Source organism: Muscardinus avellanarius (genome assembly GCF_963383645.1).
Source record: "Muscardinus avellanarius genome assembly, chromosome: 1".
Lineage (NCBI taxonomy): Eukaryota > Metazoa > Chordata > Mammalia > Rodentia > Gliridae > Muscardinus > Muscardinus avellanarius.
In genome coordinates this window covers 50438081-50461481 of record NC_137786.1, presented here as the reverse complement: position 1 = coordinate 50461481, position 23401 = coordinate 50438081, and the positions used below count along the sequence as shown (strand labels likewise).

Genomic DNA, 23401 nt, shown 5'->3' with positions numbered 1-23401 from the left:
GCTTATTGATACTGAATGCATGCTTTATACACATACTCATTAGATAATTATATATATTAAATTAATTAGCTAATTAATTTATTTTGTCAAAGTATTGGAGCTGCAGTTTAGCTTTTTCAATCTACAGAATATATAATTATGTAACTTAATTGGCAGAACTAGTCCTCATTGTCAAATCCCATCAGCCAAATCTTTCTCAATCTCTGTCAGTAGAAGTCTGACTTTATTTTAAAATTCAAATAAATGTGTTATAATGCATCCCCATGACAACTTTCTTGCTTGTGAATTTTAATTCTAAAATAATGAAAGGATAGCTAGCTAGCTAGCTAGACAGCAAAGCTCTGAGTCATGGGGCCTTGCCATGAGTTTATGGCCTGGATGAAATAATGTTTTGCCCCCTATAAAAATTTCTATTGAAGAATTTTTTGCTTTGTTCTCAACTCAAGGGATTCTCCCTCATGTGAGGTTCACTTTCTAATAGTCTCTCTGGTGCCTGGAGAGTTTTAAACTCCACAGTAAGGCACCATAGAAAGACAGTGTGGACAAGGGGTAAGTTTTTCTTTTGCAAAGTGGGAGAATGATGATTTTTAAACAAGTCTGAAATGGCAGACCAGAAGGAATTCATAGGCCAGTCTTTTTTTTAAAACTGCATATGGAAAGAAAATATGAAAACTAATTTCTTTAAAGCTATTCCTTCCTGTATATCATACTCAGGAAGTCTTTGTATGAACAGTGGTACAAGAACCCAAACAGCAAGTCACTGATCAGTAAGAGGGTTGGCAAACCAGAATCCATCTGCCCACTGTTTTTGTAAACTGTTTTAATGGTCACAGCCACACTCATTCATTTACATATTGCCTATAACTGCGTTTACACTACAATGGCAGATTTAAATAGTTGCCACAGAGACCATTTGGCTCACAAAGCCTAAAATATTTACTATCTGGTGCTTTGCTGAGAGCAACTACTTTACAGTCTTCTACCTAATGCTTATTTGTTTGTGGTGGTAGGGATCGAATCCAGGGTTTTGCATTGCTGGGCAAGCACTCTACCACTGAGCTATAGCCAGCCCTCTCTGATGTTTATGGTCACAGTACAGGCCAAGGCAAGGAGCAAAAATGTGCCCAACAGTTACAAGGCAAGCTCTGCTCTTAAACGCTCCATAGTATCTACATAACATCCTTACAGTATTCACTTCCTTTTGTCAGTTTTAAGCACTGTAGGTAATTTCTGTTTGGAAATGAGAATTTATCTTATTCTTCTTGTTCCATAGTACTTTCAATATAGTCACAAATCAATATTCGGTATCTACATTATTATTTGTAGACACTATAAGCAAGTGAGTTATGTAGTACACTTGAGTTATTTTTCCTATCCAAGTTTTTCTTGGAGTTATAAGTTTTACTTATTTCCTAAGTACTCGCCTCTACTTTAGCCCTATTTGATATGTTCTGATATATTAAACACTCTGGGCAGTTCATGATTCTAGATAGAACCTCAGGGACCCTTTTTACTCATGGTCTCTAGTCTGGTGCCTTTTACTTGACCCAAGCTGTGGTTTCCTTTCTTGGATCTCGCCCCTCTGTTTTCTTTTTCAACTTCCTAAGAATGGGTTTGTAGGGGATACTTCTATAAGACTTTTCATGTTTACAAATGTGTTTGTTCCACACTGAAGCTTAGATGGTACTACTAGTAACAGAATTCCAATCAGGTACTCCTGACCCATCCAGATGTTGAAGGCTCTGTACTTCACGATCTCCTAGCTTCCAGTGTTGCCAGTCTTCTCATTCTGCCTTTATCTCTGTCCTTATATATAAGGCTCTTTCATCTCTTCCTTCAATAAAAGGTTCTAAAAGGTCCATTAAATATTTTCTTTTAGCCGGGCGTGGTGGCGCACGCTTGTAATCCCCGTGCTTGGAGGCTGAGACAGGAGGATCACACAGGTTCGAAGCCAGCCTCAGCTACTTAGTGAGGCTTTCAGCAACTTAGTGAGACCCTGTTTCCAAATAAAATATAAAAAAAAGGTCCGAGAGTATAGCACGGAGGTAGAAAGCCTCTGGGTTCCACCCCCAGTACCACAAATAAATAAATAAATAAATAAATAAATAAATAAATAAATAAATAAATTTTTTTTGGTGGTGGTACTGGGGATTGAACCCTGGGGCATTCTACTTCTGAGCTACACCCCCAGGCCTATTTTTTATTCTTTATTTTGAAACAAGGTGCCTCACTAAGCTGCATAGGGCCTAAGTAGCTGAGGCTGGCAGCAAAGCTGCAATTCTCCTGTCTTTACCCTCCCCCAAATATGATTACAAGCGTGCACCATCATACTTGGCTTACCTATTTTATTTCTTTCATACTTTTTTTCTAAGAACTTTTTGCTTGTTGAATTTTCTTTCTCTCTCAAATTTTTTTTAAAAATTTTCCTTCTTTTATATAGCATTATGCTCTGGTTTCATGATTGCAAAATTTCCACTTCACTCTGAGGAATACTAGTTATTTTAAGTCATTTTATCCAAGTTGTCTTTTCCTGTTCATTTGTATGGATTTCTGTCTTTCATTTTCTATAGTCTCCTCAGATGTTGAGCAGCTCTGATGCCAGAGATGAGGCTTCTCAATTCAGGTTCATTTTAATCTAATTGAAATTTTAGGTTGGTAAGGATACCCAGGGAGGTATCTTCTAATATTCTTCCTGAGCATAAAGAACTGTTTTTCTATTGGGACCCCAATAGAAAAGAAAACATCTTGAGGTCTCATTTTCAGTATGTATATGTTCATTTAATACCTCTATTTTCAGAATAACACTTCCTTTAAATCTGTCAGGAAAACAGTATGCAAAGTTTGCACTATTTTCTCTTTCCCAAGAATAAATGTCCAGTTTTCAGCTGGACAGAAGAGGCAGCTGCCTAGTTATACACTATTACAAAGGGAATTTAGCATATTTTAAAATGTTTCTATAAGAGATTTAACATTGATACAATACTCTCATTTAACATATGACTCACATTCAAATGGTAAATTATCCCAATACTGTCTGAAAAAGCAAAGCCTCCCCCCCATATTGAGATGTTACATTTAACTGTCATGCTTATCAGTCTTAAGTTGTTCATGACATTGACAATGACAGGTCTGGTCTGATTTTACAAACTACTTCTAACTTTAGGTTTTTCTGGTAATAATTAGATAAGGCTTATACTTTTGGGGGGATGGGGGAGGGAGAATACTGTATAAATGATGTCTTATTCTCACTATCTTAAACAAGGGAGCACACAATGTCAAATTTGCCCTACTTGATAAAATTGTTTACCATGTGGCTAAGGTGATATCTGCTAGATTTGTCTACTAGAAAGGTCCCATTTCCCCATTTGTAATTATAAGTAATTTACAGGGAAATGCCCTGGGACAGTGTAAGTAGCCTGTTATGCAAAAGAGAATAAACCAATGCTTTTAGTATCTGTTGGTTTTTCCTTGAATCAATTACTACTTTGATAGTAATAAAAAAAATGGTGATTTTCCAACTCTATTATTTCTTCTACATTTATTAGTTGGCATCTAATTGCCACTTAAATAAATTTTCAACCAAATCATGATTTTTAGCATTAGCTCAACTCTACTTTTGGATTTTCCCAGGGAGTTACTTAGAATTTTGGGGTTCTTGGTATAAATTGGGTTACTTATGAAAATTTCTTCTTGGAAAAAAGGATTAGGATTCATTATGTTCAGTTTTGTTAAAGCTGTTATCATTTGTCCATCTGTTTTCTAGCTTCCAAAACAGTATTGCCATTTCAATTTTTTTTATTACATTGTGGGCTTATGCCTTTAAAATAAATCCCTTTACTTTCATTTCCATTTGACTTGAGAAAGTATTGTTTAATCCCATTTTAATGTGGATGTCCATTATTCTTTCTCTGCTTTCAAACTTTATATAAATGCTGGACTCTATTTCTGTAATTTAATCTTTTGCTCAATTGTTTTTGCGATGAACCCATGTTGATACATGCAGCTCTAGTTCATTTATTCATTCATTTCTAATGGATGGTTGTGACGGGCCCCGCCCATCAGCCAGTAAGTCCGAGAGCTAAGATGGCGCTGAGCGGAAATCTTCCCCAGAGCACTTAGGTGGTAAACAGCTTTCAGGAAGTGACGACAAGAGCATGAGATACACGGGAACACCGCATGCCATAGGGCAACAGCCAATGGACTGGCTGTTGCCATGAGTTGTGCACGTGAACAGTCTGCTGATTGGCTGTTGGGCTCTATATAAGGGGAAGATCTCTGGGGGGAAGGGAGAGAGAAGAGAAGATTTACGGGAAGAAGATTTGCGGGAACTGTACAAGAACCTGGGGTAATAAAACTGCTTGAGGAAGATCGTGTAAGAGTCGTCACTGCGCGCGACAAGTGGTTGGCCCGTACGGGGACCTTCGCTTTGATCAGAACCTCGGCAGTCCAGGGCAGCCGGCTGGTAAGTACTCCTTGACTCCGGAAAGGGAGGAGGAGGCTCCGTTTACGGAGGGTTATTTTCCCCGATCAAAGGGGGCTCCATTAAGGAGGATATTTAGTAAATAAGGCTCGCGGATAAGCGAGGCTCGCGGAAAAGCGAGGAACAGCGCTGTATTTTCCCCGATCAAAGGGGGCTCCATTAAGGAGGATATTTTTTAGTGTAAGCAAGTTAGAGAATCGGGCTGGTCCTGATTCGACAAGATGGGAAATAGTCCATCTCACCCATTGCATAAAGCATTGAAAGCTTTGTTGAAAAGTAGAGGCCTAAAGCTTAGGGACAAGACAATACAAGATTTTCTCGAACAAATAGATAGGGTAGCGCCATGGTTTACAGTATCAGGGAATCTTTCTTTAGCAAGCTGGGATAAATTGGGAAGAGACGTAGAACGCGCCGAAGAACAAGGTATTGTCACAGGAGGGACTCGGCCGCTTTGTCGGCTGATTCGTGCCTGTTTGGAAGAAAGGCGCTTTAGAAAATTTGTGCAGGAGGGCCAGGCAGCTTTAGACGGTGTAAAAGAGGAACGTTCAACTTCCTCTAAAGTGGCCAGTGAGGAGGATTCAGAGTCAGAGGGGGAGGATGAATCTGAGGAGGAATTAGAGGCCATTTGTAAACAAGTGAAAGCTTTTGAACTGATTAAAGAGGAAATTTCGCCTCCTCCGTATAACCCTTCTGCGCCCAGAGCAGGAGAAGGTGTCTCTTTTAGTAGTCAGATGTGGAGAGATGCGGGAATTTTTTTAGCAAATCAAGCTTTCCCAGTTTTCCAGCTGCAGGAGGGGGGAAATCGTTATCATGAGCCTTTGGACTTTAAAATAGTTAAGCATCTCGCAGAGTCAGTTCGCACATATGGGTCGTCAGCTGCTTTCACTATAGCAATAATAGAGAGTTTACATCGCTATGCCATGACCCCAGGAGACTGGCAAAATTTAGTTAGGGCCACCTTAAATCCTGGCCAATACTTGGATTGGAAAGCTTATTATATAGAATATGCCACTGAACAAGCTGCACGTAATCGAGCAGCAGGAAATTCAGCCTGGGATATAGACATGCTGATGGGCCAAGGACGATTTGCTAATCAACAGCTTGGGTATCCACAACAGGTGTGTGAACAAATCAACAGACTCGCTACCCAGGCCTGGAAGGCCCTCCCTAACAAAGGAGAGGTATCTGGTAACCTTACAAAGATTACTCAAGGATTGACTGAACCCTTTTCAGACTTCGTTGCCCGTCTAGTAGAGGCTGCGGGAAGAATTTTTGGGGATTCTGACGCGGCCATGCCGCTCATTAAACAATTGGTCTATGAGCAATGCACTAAAGAATGCAGACAGGCCATCACTCCTTACAAACATAAAGGCCTAGAGGTGTGGATGAAGGTGTGCAGGGAACTCGGAGGACCCTTAACCAATTCAGGACTTGCTGCAGCCATTATACAGGCCTCCGGACAACAAAGTAAGAATAGTACCAAAAATGGCAATTGTTTTTCCTGTGGAGCGACAGGACACTTAAAACGAGATTGTCCTAAGTGTAGGGCGTCCCAATCTTATCCTTCTCCTCCTGAGTATTGTCGTCGATGTAGAAAAGGAAGGCATCCTACTTTTGAGTGCCGTTCGGTTAAAGATATCGATGGCAACCCCTTGCCCTATACTGGAAAGCAGTCATCAAATACTCAGACAAAAAACGGGAGGGCGGGCCCTCGTTCCCAGGGCCCACAAAAATATGGGAACCCTCAGGTGTATGGGGCCATGGAGACACAGCCACCTCAGTGGCCCAATTTACAGCCTCCGGAACAGTCCGGCGAGCCACTCCAGGTTCGGCAGGATTGGACCTCTGTGCCACCTCCAGGCTGGTATTAACGCCACAAATGGGGGTTCAAATTATTGAAACAGATTTTCAAGGTCCTCTGCCACCTAATTCTGTTGGCTTACTTTTTGGAAGGTCTTCCTCTACCATGAAAGGACTTGTAGTCCATCCGGGGGTTATAGATGAGGATTATACCGGTATCATCAAAGTGATGGTTTCAGCGCCCCGGGGTATCGTTGCCATTTCCCCTGGGGATAGAGTGGCACAGTTACTTTTGCTTCCCAGTCTACATGGTATGTTTCCTTCAGCAGAGGGACGACGCGGTATTGGTGGGTTCGGTTCTTCAGGAAATGAGTTAATATCTCTTGCCTTTGATATGGGAACTCGTCCCTTGATAACCTTGGACGTGGAAGGCAAGCAAATCCTAGGACTTTTAGATACTGGGGCAGATAAAAGTGTCATCGCCTGTAAAGATTGGTCATCTTCATGGCCCACTCAAAAGGCTACCGGAGAACTTAGAGGTTTGGGTTATGCTAAAACCCCTGACCTCAGTGCTAGGGCTTTACATTGGAAAGATCAGGAGGGACATAAGGGGCAGTTTGAACCCTATGTGCTGGAGCTGCCAGTTTCCCTCTGGGGAAGAGATTTATTAGTGGACATGGGATATTCCTTACAAAATACATCTTATTTCCCCCAAGCCCATAATATTCTCCTTCGCCAGGGCTACCACCCTTCCTACGGGCTGGGAAAACACCTCCAGGGACGTAAAAGCCCAATTCCTACTAAAGAAAAGAGTGGTCGCGAGGAACTGGGTTTTGTGCAGTAGCCACTGAGGAGGCAATTCCCATTACCTGGAAGACGGGAGATCCAGTATGGGTTCCTCAGTGGCCTCTCTCCCGTGAAAAGCTTGAAGTAACAAGGAAATTAGTACAAGAGCAATTACAGTTAGGCCATATCCGGCCATCCACCTCTCCTTGGAATACCCCGATTTTTGTGATAAAGAAAAAATCTGGAAAATGGAGGTTATTACACGACCTCCGAGCCATAAATAGCCAAATGCAGATTATGGGGCCAGTCCAACGAGGGCTTCCACTCCTCTCTGCTATTCCGAAGGAGTGGCCACTTATCAGCATAGATATAAAAGATTGTTTTTTCTCCATCCCTTTAAATCCTGCGGATACTCCTCGTTTTGCTTTTACTGTTCCCTCTATTAATCAAGAGGAAATTGACAGTAGATATGAATGGGTGGTCCTCCCACAAGGAATGGCCAATAGCCCTACCCTCTGTCAATTATATGTAAATAGTGCTCTTGAGCCCGTAAAAACCAAATTTCCAGAAATTCGGTGTATTCATTACATGGATGACATTTTGTTAACCACAAAAAATCCCTCCATACTTGAGGAGGCTTATTGTCACCTTGTAAAGATTTTGGAAACTCATCAATTATTCATCGCCTCAGAAAAGGTACAAAGAGGAGAAAATATACACTTTCTTGGCAACATTGTTCTCCCCCATGCAGTCCTGCCTCAAAAATTAATCATCCGCACTGATCAATTAAAAACCCTCAATGATTTCCAAAAACTGTTGGGAGACATTAATTGGGTTCGACCCTTTTTACAAATTCCTAACCATGCCTTGAAACCTTTATATAATCTGCTCGTAGGCAATCCTCAATTAGATTCTCCTCGCGTCCTTACCGATGAGGCCCGCCATGCGTTACAATTAGTAGAACAAGCACTTACGAAAGCGTCTCTCCGTCGAGTGACCCCTGGACAGCCATTATGGGCTTGTATCCTGGCCACTGAAAAACAGCCTACTAGTGTTCTTTGGCAACAAGGACCCCTTCTTTGGATTCACCCCAAAGTCTCCCCTCAAAAGGTAGTTGAATATTATCCCACCAGTGTAGCAAGCCTTGCCCTTAAAGCCATTCAGCAGTGCATCCAACACTTTGGCAGAACGCCCGATAAGCTGGTGGTACCGTACACTGCTCTGCAAGTACAAACGCTGGTAGCCACTATTGATGATTGGGCTATACTTATGTGCTCTTTCAGTGGTGAAATAGACAATCATCTTCCCAAAGATCCATTGTTACATTTTGTTCTGGAACATCCTCTCATTTTCCCATTAGTCACTAAAAACAAACCTGTAGCTAATGCAATTAACATTTTTACTGATGGATCCAAAACTGGTGTGGGGGCCTACCTAATAGAGGGAAGCGATCCTGTTATCATCCAATATTCACATACCTCTCCACAACTGGTTGAATTAAATATTGTTTTAGAAATTTTTAAGAGAGTTTCTTCTCCTTTCAATTTATTATCAGATTCACAATATGTGGTTAATCTGGTTAGATCGCTTGAATGCGCGGGTCAACTCTCTTTACATACTCCTATTCATTCTATGGCTAGCCAAATCCAGATTTATATACATTTAAGAAAGACACCATTCTTTATCCAGCACGTTAGGGCACATACTGGATTACCTGGCCCTATTACATATGGAAATGATCTAGTAGATAAACTCACCAAGATACATATGATTTTTTCTCTTACTCAAATGCAACAGGCACAGGCATTTCACCGTCAATATCATGTAAATTCTAAAACATTACAACAGCGATTTAAAATCCCTCGACATCAGGCTCGGGAAATTGTAAAAACCTGTAATGCCTGTGCCCCTTTTTTACACCCCTCACATGTGGGCATTTGCCCACGAGGCTTGCTCCCTCTACATCTCTGGCAAATGGATGTAACTCACATATCTGAATTTGGAAAATTGAAATATATCCATGTTTCCATAGATACTGTCTCTGGAATTATTCATGCATCTGCTCATGCCGGGGAAAAGGCACATGACGTCGTCAATCATTGCCTTGAGGCCTGGGCAGCATGGAATATGCCTAAAGAAATAAAAACTGATAATGGCCCGGCTTATACTTCCCAAAAATTCACATCTTTTTGTTCACAGATGGGAATAACTCTAAAGCATGGCCTTCCGTACAACCCTCAGGGACAGGGTATTGTGGAACGCGCCCATCGTACTCTTAAAGAATGCTTGATAAAACAAAAAGAGGGAATTGGAACCAATATGAAACCGAAGCAGCGCCTATCCTTAGCCCTTTTTACTTTGAATTTTTTGCAATTAGATGTCAATGGCAAGACTGCTGCCGATCGTCATTTTGCCCCCTCGGGTACGAGCCAGGGTTTCGTGCGTTGGAAGGATGCCCTCACAGGGCAATGGAGGGGACCTGACCCAGTGCTCACATGGGCCAGAGGCTCTGTTTGTGTGTTTCCACAGAACGGCGCCGATCCTGTCTGGGTTCCAGAGCGGCTGACTCGTCTGGTGAAACAAAAGGATGATGAGCCATCGACTGATTCTTTTGGGGACCATGATACTGTGGAATTCCAAGGATAGGAAGTGATCCACAATGGGGGCTTTTGACTGCTTTTTCTTTTCTATTGCCTTTGAGTCATTCTGCTCAAGTTCTTCCCCGCTTAATCCTTTTACCTTTTCCCCTTAAAATTGGCACAGGAGCAAATTCTACTTTTGCAGGTTATAATTTTACTTATTAGAGCCTGACCATGGCCTTTCATTCTAACCTATTTGATCTGTGGCTTCTTTGTGGGATAAATGGCAGTTGCACGGATTTAGCTCCCCTTGTCATGATTAATGATAATGCGTTTATTGCCGCTAATCTTTCTTGCGAGCTTTCTGCATATCCTACAGATAACCGGTCATCGAAATTTGACAATTTGACAAGACGGTTGCGGTTGGAGATCATCAAAACCAATACTACTCAAGTTGACCCGGTGATGGCCCGCACCTTGATGTCCTGGATCCAACAAGCAGCTCGTCATTTAAAAGAGTGGGCTGGACTGGGTGCTCTTGGTCTTTGTCTGGTCTTACTGTGTATCTTATGTCTCTACTGTCTTAGAAAACTAATCCGTCAGCGCGCTACAGATCAAGTGCTCATAGCTCAGGCATTTGCAGCCATGGAGTTGGGACAATCCCCTCAAATATGGCTTGCGGCGATGGGAAAGTCTTAATGACAGGATGCCAGCTAGGACTGCACTCGGGACCCCGGGAGGGTGCATCCCGAGGAGGGCATGCTCAACTGCATACGGGTTGCCACTGATTCTTGTCCCGTCCCTGGCAAAAGGTGGTGGGCCTAGAAGCCCCTTCCAAACATACAGGGGTTGAGTCCTCTGTCCTCTCCTGTCTGAAAAAACAAAAAAGGGGGAACTGTGACGGGCCCCGCCCATCAGCCAGTAAGTCCGAGAGCTAAGATGGCGCTGAGCGGAAATCTTCCCCAGAGCACTTAGGTGGTAAACAGCTTTCAGGAAGTGACGACAAGAGCATGAGATACACGGGAACACCGCATGCCATAGGGCAACAGCCAATGGACTGGCTGTTGCCATGAGTTGTGCACGTGAACAGTCTGCTGATTGGCTGTTGGGCTCTATATAAGGGGAAGATCTCTGGGGGGAAGGGAGAGAGAAGAGAAGATTTACAGGAAGAAGATTTGCGGGAACTGTACAAGAACCTGGGGTAATAAAACTGCTTGAGGAAGATCGTGTAAGAGTCGTCACTGCGCGCGACAGATGGTGTTATATCCCAGAATATAATTATGCTATGATTTTCTAACGGTTTTCCTAGCATTCCTAAAAATTATATTGTGAGGCCTGGGGTGGGGGTAGAGGGCCTATTTTTTCCATAAGAACATATACTCCACCCATGCAATTTAAGTCAGTAGAAAAATAGAATTATATGTGCAGAATGTCAATCTTAAGACATTTCTGTAACTTATAAAATAAGTCTAATACCAAGCCTAGAGAACTCACTTAATCAATGTCAGTTACTTAGAGATGAAACTGAAATGGTCCTTAAGAATTTAGGAATAAGATTCTTCTCTGAATGTTATATTGTAAGACTGACATAAGACTGACCAGAGCAAAGATATGAAACGAGTAAAATATAAGAATAGCTGCAGGCCAACAACATTGGACCATAATATAATTATTGTCATGGCAAAAGAAATACATCAATAGACAACGTTAGCATGAAGCAATTAAACATTAATTTCACTTAGCTCTTTTATTCTATTGTCACATTCACCAAACAGCCTGTTTTTTCCCTTTACCAGTTTCAATTATTACTGTAAATCAATATATTGGAATCCTGGCAACCATTTTAAATTCTTCTGCTTTTAGTCACTATAATCACATCTCTTAGAGACAAATCACCTTGGGGACCTGTGGACACCCAAGTCTTTGCAGTCTACAGCCCAGATTCAAGCACAAGATCAGGCAAACAAAATCATCTAGCTGCCCCAGCCCTTCCTGGTACTACTGGAGAATTCAGTAACATCTCCAACTCTATTCTATATTGACTTCTAGAATATCCTCTTACCCTTTTATGGAGCATGTATATTAAAAAAAACTCAGGCAGAGTACTAATGTCACTTTCTTCCTACTGTCAGTAAGCCTATTATTGAAATGTGTATTTTTATGTTTTCTGATGCTACTGTAAATGGCATTCTAATGGCTACTTGGCTAACCTTTAGCCATGGTTTATAAGTGATACGGATGGGAGTTTATTTGGGGTTAGAGATTTGAAAAGGAAGATAGATCTCAAATGGTTATAAGCATTTTGAAAGCTAGTCAGTTCTAACGGGCTTGCAACAACAGGAGGCTGTTTCCAATGAATGGATATGCATAGACAACTGCTAGGATCACAAAAAGAGACAGCAACATGATGCCTTCTATCAAATATTTCCTACAAGTCTTGACAAAAAGATCAAACAGGATTATCTAACTTCTGGATCAGACTATCTCTATTGTGATATTTTTGAAAGAAGACAGAGGAACATGTTAAACTTCATCAAGAGCATAAACAAAATCCAGACTGTGGCAAACTCTATATGTCAAATGGACTGAGGTTTAAAAAAATTTTTTTGTAAGAAAATAAAAAGGATAGAAAAGAAACCTATAAATTGAAAGAAATCTGAAACTTTTTAACAAAACAGACAAGTATAATTATAATGTACATTTGTACAATTAAACTACTTAAAAAGTGAAGAAATGATTACTATCAAAATCAGGTTCAAGTGCCAAGTGTGGTGGCGCACACTTGTAATCCCCGCGCTTGGGAGGCTGAGACAGAAGGATCGCACAGGTTGGAAGCCAGCCTCAGCTACTTAGTGAGGCTTTCAGCAACTTAGTGAGACCCTGTTTCCAAATAAAATATAAAAATGAATCTGGGAGTATAGCCCGGAGGTAGAAAGTATCTGGGTTCCACCCCCAGTACCACCAAAAACAAACAAACAAAAAAAATCAATTAGGTTCAAACCGGGTGTGGTGGTGCACGCTTGTAATCCCAGCATTTGGGAGGCTAACAGAGGAGGATCACGGTTCAGGGACAGCCTCAGCTACTTAGTGAAGCCCTTTGCAACTCAGTGAGACCCTATTTCAAAATAAAAATAAAAAAATTGGGCTGGAGGTGTAACTCAGAGGTAGAATGCCCCTTGGTTCCTCTCTCAGTTAAAAAAAAAAAAAAAAAAAAAAAGCCAGGTCCAGTGTTGCTTTTGTGGGGAAGGACATTGTGATTGGGGGAAGGTATATGGTTCTGGAGTAGATGGCAAAGTTCTATTTCTTAACCTGGGTGTAATTTACTTTATAATAATCCATTAAATGATTCATTTATTCTTGTGAGATATTTTTCTACACATTTTATTTTCCATTAAAAAGATCTTCTCCCTCTTATGTGATATATCTAAAACCTTGGACTGCAGAATTTTTAAGACGATGCATCAGATTTCTGTCTAAAGTTGTATGTATTCGTGACATCATAAACTTCCAATTGAGAAATACAGCATTATAAACATATTTTGAGTTTGAGTTTTTTCTTGTGTTTTCTTACCTCCATAGTAGGTGGAGTCTTTCTTGTTCTTCTAATCCAAGCTAAAAAGAAAAAGAATATTTAAAGATTGATTTTCTGTAATTTACACAAATATTTTATTCACCGATGCATAAAAATATTTTTGAGCACCTATTATGATCTATTATCATAAGTACTGGAGAGTCAGCAGAGAATCAAACAGATAAAAGTACCTCTTCTATTATAGCCAATAAACTATTAAAGGGGGTTCAGAAAATAAGCACACAGGGCTGGAGCTGGAGCTCAGTAGCAGAACATACCTAGCATGGGCTGCGTTCAACCCTCAGCAACAAAAAATTAAATACCAAGATAAACACAAACATAAAATGTCAGCTGTTGATTAGTGTCGTGAAAAACACAACAGTGTCAGAAAGATGGGGGGACAGTCTCATATCTTTTCAATTCATACCTCATAATCACCTGAGGAAGGGCCTTAGAAAAGTTTTCATCACAGAGCCAGGCATGTTGGCGCACACTTGTAATCCCAGCACTTGGGAGGCTGAGGCAGGAGGATCGCACAGGTTCGAGGTCAGCCTCAGCTACTTAGTGAGGCTCTCAGCAACTTAGTGAGACCCTGTTTCCAAATAAATTATAAAATAGGGCTGGCGGTATAGCCCAGAGGTGGAAAGCCCCTGGGTTCTATCCCTCGTACCACACACACAAAAGAAGTTTTCATCACAGATTTCTTCTGATCGGCTCTAGCAAGCAGCTACCTATTAGGGAGTATCATCATCCCCGCTCACTAAGCAGCTGAGGCTGTCTGCAAACCCGGATTCTCCTGTCTCGGCCTCCCGAATTTAATTTTAATTTAGAAAGTTAATTCAAAACAATCAACTGCTAGAGCAGGGTTCAACAAATTAACTTGCAAATCAAATTCATTCTACTGTTTGTTTTTATATTTCTATATGATAGGAGGAAGATCAAAAGAAGAACAATATTTCATGACATATAAATATTATGTAGACTTCAAAGTTTCAATGTCCATAAATAAGGATTTATTGACTCAAAGTCACGCTCACTTGTATCTATCTACAGCTGCTATGTGCTATAAAAGCAGAGCCGAGTAAATGTAACATACCAAGCAATTCATAAATCCGATAACACTTACCATCTGGGCCTTCAAAGAAAAAGTTTGCCAACCCCTGTGCCAGGGCTGCCTTTAAATATAATCTCTTTAAAACAACTATAATGAAAAAACAATTCATTTGTCTAAAATAAAAATCTATCAGTTACTACTTTTTTTTTTTTTTAACTACGATTACCATGTATTCTGGAGTCTATAAACACATACCAGTGGGTAAAACATCATGATGAAAAAGTATGCTGGGATAATGAAGTCTTCATAAAAAAGGCATCATGAAAAGATTAACTAAAAAATAATGTCTTACTGATGAGCTTACAAAACAGCATTTCAGTTCTCTCGTAAGGTTGGAAAAAGAATACTTTAATTGAATCCAAATTATTAAAAATATGCTAGTTTTAAGTTTATAAAATTCATTCATAAATGTAGGAATGCAAAAGAACTCAGATACTGAATGTACTAAATACCACACCAGGACACTATTCCCCAAGGAAAGGGCTTCCTTTAGATTCATTTTAAATGATCATTTAGAGTTGGTTTAAATAGATATACAAAATGCAACTGCTGAAATAAGCTTATCGATTTATGATTCTATAGTAACCATTCACTTAGAGTGTCTTGAGATGATGGCTGATACCAGTACTGTTTGTTATATGTCCATGAAGGGCTACAGCTGGAAATGGCCCGGGTGATATTTCACATAATCATACCCACTTTCCCAATGACTACACGCAAGGCAGAAAATGTACTCCTGAAGGTTGGCAAAGGTTAAGAGAAAGAAGGAATATAAGCATTAATATTAATTACATTCTTAACCTCAAAGTAATCTGAAACAGAACCTCTATCCAATTATAAATTATATAATGATTTTGCCATTGCTAATTATATCTGTAAGGTAAATTCTGTATCAGTCCTCATTATAGTGTAACCACTGTGTGAAGAGAATTTTGAAAGATAACTGGACAGTTTATGCCTTAAGACCCTAAAATTCTTTCATGCATGTTCATTTGCATTCTCATCAGTATGCACAAGATTCAATGAACTTTAATACTCCTATTGGAACTAACAAACTATAATGATTGTAAAAGCGAGTATGCAAATTAAAGCTCCCATTAATCATAAAAAGGGAGACTAGAAGAAGCAGACAGGAAAATACTTCATGAAGCATACGGTCTTCACATCTCCACAGCATAAAACTGTCTAATACACTTTTAGAAGTACTGCCAATAGGCATGGCAAATAATATGGCCTACTGCCAGATGCAAAAGGTGACCATTCAAAACCAAAATTATGAAAAAGTTATCAATAGCTTGCATCCAAAGGTCACCTAGGAAAACTCCATCTTTTAAAAAGTGACCTCTGAGCTGGTTGACCTCAAGTGGTGCATGCCTGTAATCCCAGTGCTTGGGAGGCTGAGACAGGAGATTAAAGGTTTGAGACCAGCTTCAACAATTTAGCAAAACCATCCTATTTCAAAATAAAAAATAAAATAGGACTGGGGGTATAACTCAGAGATGGAATGCCTCTAGGTTGAACCCCCATTATCAAACAAAAAAATCCAGAGAAACAACAACTGTTGCCAGTTCTGAGTGCTGACACTTCAAAAAAAAAAAAAAAAAGACAAATAGAAAAAAATATATTCTTCATCTGTGAAAACTTCTTTAAAGAATATGTTACGGGTCATTTTCTGATTACTAACATCTAAGTCTAACTTTAAAAGTAGTATTAGATTAGCCGGGCGTGGTGGCGCGCGCTTGTAATCCCCGCGCTTGGGAGGCTAAGACAGGAGGATCGCGCAGGTTCGAAGCCAGCCGCGCGCGCTGGCTTAGGAGACCCTGTTTCCAAATAAAAATGTAAAAATAGGTCTGGGAGTGTAGCCCAGAAGTAGAAGGGCTTCCAGGAACCCCAGTACCACCAAAAAAAAAATAGTATTAGATTAAGTTGTCATATTTAAGTTATAAATTTTGATGCTCATATTTATTGTTCTTTTTTCCTTGAGATATAATTTACATATAATACAATGAAGCCATTTTAAGTTCATAATTTCATAAATTTTATCATATATATAACACTGTGGCCAGTACCACAATCAGTACATAGAACATTTCTATCAATCCCCAAAGTACCCTAGTGTCTGTTTACATACAAACACCTACCCACATGCTTCCTCCACTCAGCAAGATTAGATTGTTTCTCTGTAAGGTCATATAAATGGAATCCTGCAGGATGTACTCTTTTGCTTCTTACTTATTTACTCAGCATAAAGTTCTTGGGGTTCATCCATGTTACTATGTGTAGAAATAGACCCTTACGGTGGCCTCCACACCTCCCACCTCCTGGTATTAATTCTTTTGTATAAATTTTGAGTTATTATGAATAAAGTTGCTAAGAAAAATTTCTGTACTATGTATCAGAATGAACTTATCTCTTTGTATCTAGGTAAATTCTTTGCAAAATTTCAAGGTTTGTAGGGAAAGTGTCTTTAAATTATAAAGAACTGATGAACTGTTTTCCAAAGTAGTTGTATCACTGTATATTCTAGCCAGAAAGTTAAGAAAATCTCAGGTACTTTACATTGGTGAAATATCTGTTCAAATTTTTTGCCCATTCTTAAATTCTGATTTTTCTCAATAGCAAACTGTATAGATAAAATAGATTTATATTAAGGTAAATTATTCAGTATTGTTTTCAAAAAAGATTTTAGTTATCCTAGGTTCTTTCAATGTTGATATAAATCAATTTAGAATCAATATTTTTTAAAAGTATGGAGTATTTTGATTGCAAATACAATGAATCTCCAGATCAACTTAAGGGGAAATTACATCTTTTTAAATATGGACTATTCTGATCCATGAGAATTACAGATACATACATACATACATACATACACACACACACACACGTGTACACGCATACAGAAGCACGTATATATAAAATCTTCGACTTTTTTTTTCAGAATTGTGTTATATTTTTCAATGTAGGTCTTAGAATTTTTAGGTAATTTTATTCTTAAGTACTTCAAGCTTTTAATGATATTTATTTAGGTGCTGGAGATGGAACTCAGGGGTCTTCTACCTCTGAGCCATGCTCCCAGCCCTATTTTATTTTATTTTATTTCTTAGTTTGGGAGGATGGCCTTGCTAAGTTGCTGAGGCTGTCTTTACACCTGCAATCTACCTGTCTCAGCCTCTCAAGTGCTGGGATTACAGGCTTGCACCACCATGCCAGGCTTTAGTGGTATTTTAAATGCTATAATCTAAAATTGTGAGCAAGGCATGGCGGCACATGCATGTAATTCCAGTAGGATAGAAAATAGCTACAAAGAAAAAAAAACACTAAAAATTGATAGATGCTCCCCCTGCCAGGAAAGATTTTACACTTTGATTAAAAACCATCTATGAGAAAAGCCTATAGACAACATAATATTTAATGGTTAAAAAATGAATCTTTCCCCACTAAGATCAGGACCAACACAGAATTTTCCACTCATATCTTTTATTCAACAGTGTGCTAGAAGTTCTAGCCAAGGCAAACAAGCAAGAAAAAAAAAGTAATGGCATCCAGGTTGAAAAAAACAAAAATGTCTTTATTCACAGACAACATGATCTTCTATGTAGAAATCTAATGGAATGAACAAAACAGCTACTATAAGTGAATTTAACAAAGTTACAGGATACAAGATCAATATACAAAAACATACCACACATTTATATGAGCACAACAGTCAAACACTGAAAACTGAAAAAGCAATATCCAATTATAGTAGCACGAAGAATGCAAAATATTTAGAGATAATCTAACGAAATATGTGTAATATCCAAACAATGAAAACTATAAACTTTTCAGAGAAAAATTTAAAAAGGCCTAAAGAAATGTTCAGGGTTCTGAAGATTTTTAGTATTAAAATGCCAGTTCTTTGTTGTGTGCTGTGTGCATGTTTGTCACTATTACTCTGAATTACATTATGATATGATACTACAATGCACCAATAAAAGCATATATATAATTAATATATGTTAATTATTTGCAAAAATTATCTACAGACCCAACAAAATCTCAATGAAAATTCCATGAGGCATTATGTAGAAATTAAAAGCTAGTTCTAAAATTCATATGGAAATGTAAAGGACTTAATAGTCAAAATAACTTCAAAAACCAATGACAGAATTGTAGGACTAATAGTTTCTAACAAGACTTACAAAACTACTGTCAACAAGGAACCAAGGCCTTCCTTCAATGGTCCTCCAGAGAGGACCTGAAGCCAAGCAACAGCCACTTGAGAGAGCCTGGAAGTGGCTCCCTTGTAGCCTGACAACAGCCACATACGTGAGCCTGAAGCTGAGTCGGCCAGAGTGGAGCAGGACTGCAGCCCAGGCCAGCACCTAACTGTGCCATGTGTAACCTCACACCAGGAGACACACTACTGCACACCTCCATTCCTGACCCTTAAGAGCTGAGAGACAGAAAATGTTTGTTGTTTTAAGCTTCTAATTTTTGGAGTAATTTTTATGCAGCAATAAATAATTAATATGTGTAGCTACCATGGATTAAAATCACCAATAGTTCTTAGTAATTCCCAGTCAAATAATCTGGTTGAGCAGTAGATTCAGAGACTCTAGGATAGGACACAAGTTGATCATAAATATTTCTAGAATCATGTAACCACAGAACACCAGTGAGAGGGACCTTTAAAGAATGCTGAAGCCAGGTTTTTAATATGATAAGTGATAGAAGGAAGAAAATCAATTTGTCCAAATGACTAAGGTAGTAAACGGACACTGCAGAACAGAATTTAACATAGGTCTTCTGATGCTTGGGCAGAAATAGCATCATTCCATAATCATTATTGTATAAAACTTTGAAAATCCTTGATGGGTGTTTCCTATGACATAAGAAAGTCTTTAGTAGAAAGACCTACTCAACAATTATTAACAAGTATTGCCCAATATGGTGATGCATGCTTGTGATCCCATTACTTGGGAGACTGAGTCAGGAAGATCATAGGTACAAGAACAACCTTAGCAACGTAGTGAGACTCTCAGCAACCTAACAAGGCCCTGTTTCAAGACAAAACAAAAGGGCTGGGAAGCTAGGATACCCCTGGCTCAACCCTCAATACTTTCTTCTACAACCCCTCCAAAAATATTAATACTAAAGCAATAAAGACAGACATGATAACAAGATATTCATTATTAATTAGCAGTATTTATGATAAATAACCATGATCTAATATATCTAGAAAGTAATTTTTACATAACTTTATTCTGAGGTCTTATTTGAACATTTTAACCAACTTTCTATCAAGGAAGATATTGGATTAGGGCTCTTTTGTTTCTTCCAACTATGTACTACTCTGTATGTATTTTCAGATTCTACTTAATGTTTGTTACTGTTAATACCAAACCAGCTTAAAGTTACCAAACATAACAAAAAAGGAATAAAAATAGAAGACAAAACATCATTTGAATTATAGAGATACAGATTTTTTTAGAGATTCCATATAATAATTATACATCATGCCATGGTTAATTTGAAAGTTTCATTAAAACCTAAAATTGTCCAGTAGCTAGTGCTATACTATATCTTACAGATATATCCAAGCATGTTCTATATTATTGGAAACAATTATTTTGGTAAACATAAATATGTGTGTGTTTACATTGTGTGTGTGTGTGTGTGTGTGTGTGTGTGTGTGTGTGTGTGTGTGTGTTTGGTACTGAGGACTGAATCCACAGGCATTCTACCTCTGAACTACAACCCCACTATTTTATTCTTATTTTGAAGCAAGGTTTCACTAAGTTCCTGAGACTGGCCTTGAACGTGCAATTCTCTTGTCTTAGCCTCCCAAGTACTAGAATAACAGGTTTGTGTCACCACACTTGGCTGATACCTTTCTTCTTAAAATGAACTATCTTTAGCAAGTCAGCAAAGTTCCTAAGAATATCTCTTCCTTCTGTACGTTTAGATGCATTTACTCAACAAATGAGAATGAGCTTGTACTTACTCTATGTAAGTGTTGAGCTAGGTCCTGAGAATGTAATGATGAACAAGGTAAAAATCTCTATCATAAAGAATCTTCCAGTCCACAGGGAGGAGGTAGAAAGTAAACAGAATCCTCTAGTGTGTCAAGTGTTATTATTGGAGGAGGTACAAAGTGAGTGAAGGAAAAAAAAAAAAAAGGAAAGGACATCCCATTTATACTAGGGGTTGAGGGTGGGGTTGGAAAAGACTTCAAAAGAATCTTGGTTCTAGCTATTGTTTGTATTTAGAACTTTTTTTTAACCACTTTGTGTCACTAGGAAGAAACAGAAAGGAATTTATACAAGTTCTTAACACATCTACCTGCATCCATGCTCTCATTTTTTGTTATGTACTATCTGTGAATTTCCCGTGTTCTTGTCAAACGCTTCATGTTTGTACTAGACCCTGTCCATTTTGCCTTCTCAAGGACTTTCCTTTCTGTATTATACAGGCTTCCTTTTTATTGGATCTTTCTCTCCACCATACAAAATTCTGTACGTTTTTATGTATATGCGTACATATTGCTGTACTGGGGATTGAACTCAGAGGTCCTCTACCACTTAGCTGCATCCCAAGCACCTTTTTTGTATTCTATTTTTGAGATAGGGTCTCACTAAATTGCTGAGGCTGGCCTTGAACTTGTAATCCTCCTGCCTCAGCCTCCTAAGTAGCTGGTACTACAGGTATCCACCACCATGCTTGACTCTCCACTTTTGAAAACAAAACAAAACAAAACAGAACTCCTCCATTGACTCCACTTTCCTCTCCAGGTAATGCCTCATTACTCTTCAATACTTTACAGATAAGCAAACTCCTCATAAACATTGTCTGTACACTTTCTCTCCAAATTCACTGTTGCTATTTTTTTCTATCAGGCTTCACAGAAGTATTCTTGTTAAGATTACTAATAACCTCTCTGCTTTTAAAGCAAAGTTAATTTTCAGTCCTCATCTGACACTGTTGATGACTTCTTCCTCCTTGATAACTGGCATTCACTATGTGACACTTTTTTTTTCCTTCTTACTCTTCTGGCTCCTCATTTCTAGACTCCATTATTCCTAAACCTTGGAAGAACATAGGGTTCAGTCTTTGAACTTCTCATTTTTTATTTACTCATTCTTTTTGTGATGTCACCCAGTCTCATGGCTTTACAAGCAATTAAAAGTTGGCAACTCCCAAATTTCATTTCCAACTCAGACATTTCCACTAAATTCTTTGCTCATAAAGAATTTATCATCTCTACGTATATGTCAAATAGGCAACTTAAACATACCATGTCCAAAATTGATTTCATTTCCCCCCTATTTGCTCCTCCCATAAAGTCTCCTCTATCACAGTTAACAGCCACTTTACTTTTTCCAGGTGAGAACAAAATGTCATTACTGACTTCTAACTTCTTATTACTGAATTCTGTATTTAGTACATCAGCAAATCTCACAACAGATCCAGACTGCCAGTACGTCTTTCCATTCCGACTGTTCCAAGTCAATTATCCTTTGCCTAAAGTATTACAAAAGCTTTATGTGTCTCCATGTTTTGACTATGCAATGTAACAGTCACAGTGATCCTGTTAAATAAAACTTAGCATGTGATTACTCTTTTCAAAATTCTTCAAAGGCTTCCTGTCTCACTTAAAGTCCAGGGTCCTAACCATGGACTATGAGACACTACAAAATTGAACATGCAGCTGGGTGTAGCGGTGCACACTTGTAATCCCAGTATTTGGGAGGCTGAGACAGGAGGATCACAGGTTTGTGGCCAGCCTCAGCTACTTAGTGAGGCCCTCTGCAACTTAGTGAGACCCTGTTTCAAAATAAAAATAAAATAAAATAAAATAGGGCTGGAGGTGTAGCTCAGAGATAGAATGCCCCTGGGTTCAAGCCCCAGTACAAGAGAATAAGAATAAGAATAAGAATAATAATAAGACGACGACGACGAGGAGAAGGAGGAAGAAGACGAGGAGGAGGAGGAGGAGGAGGAGGAGGAAGAGGGAGGAGGAGGAGGAGGAGGAGGAGGGAGGAGGAGGAGGAGGAGGAAGAGGAGGAGGAGGAGGAAAGAAAAGAAAAAAAATGGGCATGTGGTTAGCTCTTTAAACTTATCTCCTTACTTTCTTTCTGGCTCTATCCCACACTGGTCTCCTTGCTATTCCTTAACTCCTTGAGAATACTCCTACTTGAGGGCTTTTGCATCTGCTCTGCTCAGAGAATGCTCCTCTACTAGTTAACTGCATGGCTAGCTCTGTCTTCTGTCTTTATTCAAAAGGACTTTTCTCAGCAAGGCCTTTTTTGAACACTACTTAAAGCTGAGAAGTCATTCCTAATACTCCCTATACTCTTTTTCTCTGCTTTATTCCTGTGGCCATTAACATATTATATAGTTTATTTACTTATGTGAGCTTTCTCCCACCCAGGAATGCAAAGGTATTCAATAGACACTTACTAAATAAATGAATGAAAGGAACACTGTGTAATGAATATTATAGGAAACTATGCAAGGAATAGGTAATTGTACTCTGCTACTAATAAAATAAAAATGCTAATTTTTGTTCATCTGGCCCTGAAAATACATTAGATTCATTTGCTGTTGATACCATTTACATTTTTTCTATCTTTTCTGTATGTAGTATTGTGTGTATTTATGTTTTAATTTACTTTTTCATGCTGTAAAGTTCATATTTTTTATATCTAATTGATGTGTACCACAGTAAAAATAATTTTTGTTTCAGTGTTTGGTTGATATATTTGTTTTAAGAGTATGCCCTATGGGATAGTTATGCTGAATTAGATCAGGACAGAGTCATAAAAAGCATTAAAACTTCATTCTAATTCTCTATAAGTCTCAAAGGCTGAAAAATGAGTCATTACCTATTTGTTTATTTATAACTTAATTTATTTCTATAAACATTTTAATTCTATATTATTATTGGAAAAATGACAAAAAAGGCTCATTATAAGAAGGCGCAAGCATTATTCGAAAATTGCAAATGTAGCATAAAACACTGGAAACTGTTAAAATAAGAAGGCTCAATTATTCCTCCTAGAGGTTGCCAATTTATATTCTGTATT

The 23401-nt window shown here is 38.8% G+C and overlaps 1 protein-coding gene across 1 annotated transcript in view; it reads right to left on the bottom strand.

The window, feature by feature from the left end:
* Window positions 1-23401, bottom strand: part of NDUFAF2 (NADH:ubiquinone oxidoreductase complex assembly factor 2) — a gene marked incomplete at both ends in the record, with an annotated part of 168503 nt that overhangs the window by 26649 nt on the left and 118453 nt on the right. The window contains one exon of the mRNA XM_080701027.1: window positions 13217-13257. Within this exon, the coding sequence (XP_080557153.1) occupies window positions 13217-13257 (41 nt within the window). The remainder of the gene's footprint in view (window positions 1-13216; window positions 13258-23401) is intronic.